This window comes from Carex rostrata, chromosome 28, assembly GCF_964058835.1.
Source record: "Carex rostrata chromosome 28, lpCarRost1.2, whole genome shotgun sequence".
NCBI lineage: Eukaryota > Viridiplantae > Streptophyta > Magnoliopsida > Poales > Cyperaceae > Carex > Carex rostrata.
In genome coordinates this window covers 4,658,577-4,665,966 of record NC_135945.1, presented here as the reverse complement: position 1 = coordinate 4,665,966, position 7,390 = coordinate 4,658,577, and the positions used below count along the sequence as shown (strand labels likewise).

Genomic DNA, 7,390 nt, shown 5'->3' with positions numbered 1-7,390 from the left:
CACTGAATTTTGAAAAAAGATTAAATAAACCTTACGAGATTGTCAGATCAACAAATCCATAGACAGATTACTCGAGCTTCGTCATGGATTGAATGGTTCGCATCCCTCCATTCTCGACATCAAACGGAGAGACGGAGACTTCTCCAATGGAAAGGCGGATACGCACCCTCTGTGCCGGTGCCTCCAGTGGGAAGGCGGTGGCGGCGCGAGCCAGGAGAGGGGTTCATTGTTGTAGAGGATAATTTTTTTCCAAAATATTCTGAACTTCTGAGTTAATTGTTCGAGATTTGATCAAACGGATCGCGATTTCAATGCTTGATGGCTTCTTCAGCAAAGGCATTGGTAGTTTTAGGAGCACTAAATGGTAAGTGCCCTGCATATACCAGATCCTAAACGCTTTCGCATCCCTCTCTCCGTGCGGTGGCGTCGCTTCCGTTGCGGAGGGGAGGAGATTGGAGAGCCGACGTCGTCAGAGGGAAGGTTGTCGGAGAGGAGGTCAGGTCGGATCTCGGTGATCGAGAAATTTGAAGAGAGGGAAAGAGAACACGGAGAGAGATTTGGCACAGAGGAGAAGAGGGGAAGTTAATTTTGGAGAAAGCAAGTGATTTTATTTTTCTGTTGAACTGGATAAGATAAATGGATTACCGTTAGAAAAGCAGTTAAAACAACATAAAAATTAGTAGGCGGGGATTATCCGGGGATTCAATGCCGGGGGACGTTACCTTTTCTCTAATAATATATATGAAACCATATGTTTTAAAGATAGAGAAGAGCCAATTTAAAGCATGAATTACATTCGATTTCTTCTGTGAATCCATAAATCAAGACCACGCCTTATTACGAAAATACAAAGGCTTTTTAAATTTCTAAGTAGTAGAACGTGCTTGTTGAAAATTTGAGTGGTGTTTGCATAAAGGTTTTGAGGTCCAATAAGGGTAATGAATTTGCATCAAATGAGTTTTTTGTTAAAATTTCTCTAAAGAGAATCGAATGCTATTAATCTTTAGAATTATAACCTTCTCACAACATATAAGCTGCTAATTTTTTTTTTCCTAAAGTGAGTTCCCTAACAATTGTAGCGGCACCATCCGCTAAATTTTTTACCTTTTTTGATGCATTGACCTCCCTGAACCTACAATTTTAAATTGAGAATTCCTAATCCTGAACTTTTCAAGGAATCCTTCATCAGTGGTTGTGAATGACTGATCATTTCATCCTTTCGACCTTGATTCCGTAGGATCAAGTCATAAAGATTGATAAATAGAACCACCTTATTTAGTAATTCGCAGGGAATTAGAAGAACGAAGGTGCAGAATGACTGAAGATCGAATTTTATTCCTCTTCAATTCCTTGCTCTATTCTCCATCCAAATAAGATGTTAAATTAACAAATGACATTATTTTTATCAACTCTAAATGGAGGGCAAAATTTCACATTGAAATTCTTCTAATACCTTGTTTCTATAATAGGAGAGGTAAATTAAGGACGGAAGGGGAGGGAAAAAAAGTATAGAAACAAATTTTGTTTGAGAGGGTAAGATCAGTGGAGATTATTTTTTATCCATTCCCGTTTAAAAGAAAAAAAAAACAACTATATCCCCCACAAAAAAGAAAGTGACATTCACATGCTATATTTCCTATTAATAAATATAATTTTACTAAATTATTAGTTATAAAATATATTTTTTGATTACAAAACGTATAGTCAATATATGCGTAGCATGACCTGAATCAGTTTTGTGCATCTTCTGCCATGATTAATTAATATAGCTAGCAGCTTAGCACAACTATGACATTTTGGAGAGAGTTTTTGAGATTTGGAACTGATAGAATCATATGACTCAGATTTTGTATCATAGTTGTGCTATTATTGCAAGAATGACTAAATGCATGAAACACATGCTTGCATGTGCCTTAGATTCAGCACGTGTTCTAGATCTACCTTAGATTTAGCACGTGTTCATACAATTTCAATTATTCTGGTCCCCACATGCACCTTATCAATTCGTCCGTTAGAATTCAAACTCAAAATAATTACTGTATTCTAATAAAAATTCTAAATTAGTGGGGTAATGCATGTGCATCAAATATTTTTTATTCTTGGTAATTTTATAGTTGTATGTTCTAATCCATCCATGCTGCTTGTACACATTTGTTATTTTTGCTTTTTGTTATAACAAAATCACCTAAATTAAAATTTTCTGCATACGGGCTTAAAAATATAATTGAAATAATTATGCTAGATGTTGGGGTTAGCTCGATAATGACCCTACCGAGCAGTTGCTTATGACTGTTTTGGTTTAAAATAAATTAAGCTATTTCTTTGTTTTTAACTTTTTATCGAACATTTTTTTGGTATCAATTCAGATCTTTGAACGTGAATGAGAGTAAATTTAGATCTAGGACGAGGCTGTTGATTTGGTCCCTCAAGAAGAAGGCATTAAATGCATTGAGTCGGTTTCACGCACTATCTCAAGAGGAAAGGGAAGAAAATGCTCGACCATAGAACCTCGAATGATTCTGGTAAAGTGAAAAAAAATTGCAGTTGTACTTGATGTCTAACTTGAAGTTTGATTTCATATTTTACATTAGTTATGTTACATTTCTAAAATTTTGAACTAAACAATGCAGATTAATAATGTTTAAAAGTTAAATTGACAATTTTACCCTCTTTCTAAACTCAATCATTTTATTACTGTTGTTGAGATTTTAAAAGTGAACGGTGAAAATTTATAGTAAGTAGCTCTCCTCCTTGTAAGAACCTTTCTTTCAAGTAGTTTTTATCAGTCCAAATAAGAGAGACTCATAGTTTTTGGGAGGCAAGACTGAAAACTCTCGTTCCGTTACCTCAAGAAGAAAGAGCTGAGGAAATGGCAACAATATGGTGAAACTTCACTACTACAGAAATGGTCATTGTACACTGCACATTCTACATGGATTTGATAATTTTACCTAAAAACCGTGGAGAAATTCTAATTTTTTGGAAGCCCGAAATATGTGTGGGATCTCTACACGGATGTTTACTAAAGAATCAGTGTAGAAAGCCGTGACAGAGCTACACGGACGTTTATTAGGAAATGTACACGAATTATTATTTAAATAACAGTGTAGAAAGCCTTGAGAGAGCTACATGGATATTTAATTAAAGAACCGTGAAGAAAAGTCGGCATTGTACACGGATGTTTGTTTAAATTAAAGTGTAGAAAGCTTCTGAGAGCTACACGGCCGTTTCATAAAAAGCCGTGTAGAAATGTGTCAATTATACACAATCTTTTGTTTAATTAATAGTATGGAAAACTTTTAGAGAGCTACACGGACGTTTAATAAAAAAAAACCGTGTAGAAAGGTTATTTTAGGGTTTTGGTTATTAAAGGGGGCGCCTTTTCCATCACCAAGTTGGTTATATAAAAGACCTTCTCCTTCCAGCGCCGACTTGATCAATTATCTCTCTCTCTGTAATCTGATCATTTCTGAGGCGGATGAAGATCATGTTGTAATAAAGAAAGAGCTAATCGAATAAAGAGTTGGATGAAGATTTTCAAAAAAAAAGAAGAGGTGAGATGAAGGACCTTCAGAGCCAGACGAAGAGCCGGATGAAGAGTCGAATGAAGAGTCGGACGACTCTTCATCCGACTCTGAAGGTTCTTCATCCATCTCTTCCCTTTTTTTTTAAGGTCCTTCATCTAACTTTTTATTTTCAGCTAGCTCTTTATTTATTACAACATGTATCTTCATCCTCCAAAAGAAAAGAACCCTACTGGATAATTAACTACATCGGTATGTCATTAAAAGAAATTTACTTGATGCATAATTTCAGCCACTACATCCCCACAATTATAATTGATTATTTTTCCATGAACATCAGCAGCGAAGAGAGAACGAAATGAATACAAAAGCGAATAAAAACAAAGAAGTTTTCTAAATAAGAAATGCGCATTTCTAAAATTAAAATAACAATTGTCATGTAGAATTAGAAATTAGAAAGCAATCATTATTGGAAAATGGAGATGCTCTCTATCTTTTTTTTCACGAGTCTTTGTTCAATTCACAAAAGCTGGAAGTATACGCTTACGTGGCGTATCTTTACTCAGTCGATACGATCGCCGATACTCCGTTGAAACTGCTGGATACGTCTGGGTACGGTCGGATCCACCGTGAACCGCGGTCCGTACCCATGAGCCGCACCCGCACCTATGAACCGCGATGAACCATCGCAATTTTTCATCCCTCAACGTGATTCAAAGTATTTTCTTTTGTTTAATACGGATATTCTTTTTTGGTTTCATACGAGTCTTCTTGTTTGGCAAGTATGAAAGGATCATCCTCAGATCCCCGTTTTGAGAAATCAACAATCGTAAACCCACTGCCATCAACTTCGACACCGCTCCTGATATCGACCCATCTGTGTGAAAGCACATTTGATGGTAAAGGGGCGATGGAAAAAATATTTTTTGTAGTAGTGTATTAACTGTGTATGTTAGTGCTATATATACACGGTTCGGTAACCGTGTACAATGTACACTCCTCTACATATACGACGCTTGCTGACACAGTTGCGTTTTCTATACTAGTATTCCCATCTTGGGCGGAAATAATGTGATCATGAAGTATAATTTTATAGCAAAAAAAACCCAAAAAAATAGGACTGTATGATCTCTCCTTCAGGTTATGTCAAATTCTAATAGTTGATGTCATTACCGAATTCCTATTCTCCATCTTTGGACCAAATATCACTCTACAACAATTCCTTCTTTAAAGTCTACAGTCTACACAGACAAATTAAAAACATTTATGAAGCACTGATAATAAATAATATGTCGAACAATCAACTTTTCTTTAGGGTGGTTAAATTAATCACAAATAAAATAAAATAATCATTGCTGCATTTATTAATTCGAGATACACATATATTCAACGGGCACAGACAAAAAGATCAATAAGCAACATGATTTTGGGTGCATTCATGTCTATTGCTGTGAGTAATAGTTTATGTTTGTATACTAGCTTTTAAGAGAAAAGGGGAGAGAGGGAGGGGTGGTGGTGAAAAAAAAATATTAAGTTCTTGTATTGAACCTTGGGAGAGTGAGGAAAAGAAGGGATGCTGTGTTGTGAATTTTTTCTTTACTTGATTGGCGCGCTTACAATTATCATATTTTTTTATTTTTTTATAATTTTGGTCATTAATTAATGCATTATTAAATATGTGTATCGTCTTTTTATATTCAATATATATTTCTTTAATCGTCTGCGGTGCGTAGCATGGCATTTTGTTAGTGGATTTAAAAATGATTGGAAAAATCAAATGGGATTTGAAAGGTTTTTTTTAGCAAAAAATGTGTGTGACGATCGAATTGCCATAGCTAAATTTCACCCACAATCATTTTTAGAAAGAAATGAGGACCAAATTAAGTCTCATATCGCACCTAGCTAGCAACAAGGAGTAGTAATTATATATTAATTTAGTTAATTAAGTCTATTTGTTAAATAAGTTATTGCGATATTGAAGGCATGAGGAACCGATAAATAACATAATTGATCCTATATACGAGCAAAAGAACTTAATTAATTTCTTGCATAAACCAAACTCCAGTTACACCCGGACTCAATTTTATTTTATTGACGTGCTTAACTTATTGGGCAAAGGATCCATAACATGCATACGAAACAAAGATAAGAAAAAAAAAAAAAAAAAAAAAGGAAACCAAGATAAGAATTGAAGAATTCCTTACTTGGAATCCGTACTAGAAATTACAAAAATGCAAAGATAATACCCATCCAATCTAACACAACTGGAAAGTGAAAACGATAGATATATCGATCTCTTATTAGGGAGTTCGGCTTATTTTCACATTGCTCACACAATGTTCACACGACCACTTGAGCTGTCCGTTGTAGTTTTAACCTAAAGATTTAATAAGAAATAGTGTATCAGTTACATTATGGTTTCGATTTATATATAAAGTGCTTAATAATATTCAATTATAAAGCAATATATTGTAATAAAACACCATTGATAAAAATTAATTCAAGCAATTATCTCAAGATCATTAATTTAATTGCCGTAAAAAAAATTAATGGTGAGGTTCTTTCACCAACAGTAATAATTTTACACACCTTGATGTAAACTCCAAGTGCATCAAGATATTCTCCGGGACGTCCATGGAAGCCAATAATTTGACCACCATTTGCTGAAAGTTCAAAGGGAACTCCGTTTTCGTCTCCATATGGTCCATAACTTCCCAAGTTTGTTTCAAATTTAAGTGATTTCACAACAACCCATTTATTGAAATTGAATTCCCCGTAGTGGCCTTTTACGGAGGTGATGTACTCAGAATCCCGAAGAGTGAACTACAAAACCAATATCATAAGACAAATATCATAAACTACCCTTTTTTTAGGCTTAGTTTAATCTAAGTTCAAACCTGCCGATGAAATGATTTCATTCCGGAATAAGTTTAGGAATTCCATTTAAAATCAACTTCTATATTTAATTTTACCTGCCACATTATTCTATTTCTCATCACATAGAAATCGTATTGGTATAATTATCAATACAAGTTCAAATGGTTCTCGTAATTGTAGGATGACATGTTATGCTTTTTTACATCATAATTAATAAAAGATCAATGTGTCATTTTGCTTTACAAATAAATTATAAGACGTTTCCACTTGTCACTCACAAAATTGAAATCTATTACTATTAGTATATAAATGCAAAGAGTTGGTACCTCTGTCAATTGTCCTCCTGACCGGCCCCACTGCTCGGTACTTTCCTCACGGCCATTGCGTAGAAAACGTACAGTAAGAGCATCAATAGCACCACCATGGCGAATGCTGATCTTAACAATGCGAGTTATACCATCGACATTCATGTCTTTCACTGTCCCTCCAGTGCCGCCGCATGGCCCGATCTTGTTTATGAGAACTTGAGTTGACACCTTCAATAAATCAACACAGTCCAGTCAACATCATTATCATATGAAGAGGTACTTGATTATCAAATTTTACATTATTTAATTTTTTTTATTATTTTGTTATACAGATAGAAAATTAATTGTTCTAGAGATTTCGAACTATATATATTTTTTATATCTAAAAGAATATTGGAAAATTTCACAATATTAATTTTACAAACCTGGACGTAAACTCCAAGTGCATCAAGAACTCCATGAGAGCGTCCATGGAATCCAATAATTTGACCAAAAATTGCTGGAAGTTCAAAAGGAACTCCCTCTTCGGTTCCATATGGTCCAAAACTTCCCAAGTTTGTCTCAAATTTAAGTGATCTCACAACAACCGGCCAATTTTTGTAGCTACCAATGTGGCCTTTTACAGAGGTAATATACTCCGAAGGCTTAAGATTAAACTACAAGACCAATAACATATAACAA

At 34.7% G+C, this 7,390-nt stretch overlaps 1 protein-coding gene across 1 annotated transcript; it reads right to left on the bottom strand.

The window, feature by feature from the left end:
* Positions 1 to 5,661: 5,661 nt before the first annotated feature.
* Positions 5,662 to 7,390, bottom strand: LOC144545995 (jacalin-related lectin 19-like). Its single transcript, XM_078294543.1, has 4 exons — positions 7,135 to 7,390; positions 6,728 to 6,937; positions 6,114 to 6,347; positions 5,662 to 5,901 (listed from the first exon to the last, which is right to left on the bottom strand). Exons 2-4 carry the CDS (start codon positions 6,869 to 6,871, stop codon positions 5,854 to 5,856), a joined length of 426 nt encoding a protein of 141 aa, XP_078150669.1. The 5' UTR covers positions 6,872 to 6,937; positions 7,135 to 7,390; the 3' UTR covers positions 5,662 to 5,853.

Coding starts and splice junctions, on each gene's coding strand:
- LOC144545995 (XM_078294543.1), bottom strand. CDS start 6,871: ATGAATGTCGATGGTATAACTCGCATTGTTAAGATCAGCATTCGCCAT. Junction 6,348..6,727: donor CAGGAGGACAATTGACAGAG/GTACCAACTCTT, acceptor TTGGTTTTGTAG/TTCACTCTTCGGGATTCTGA. Junction 5,902..6,113: donor CACTTGGAGTTTACATCAAG/GTGTGTAAAATT, acceptor TTAAATCTTTAG/GTTAAAACTACAACGGACAG.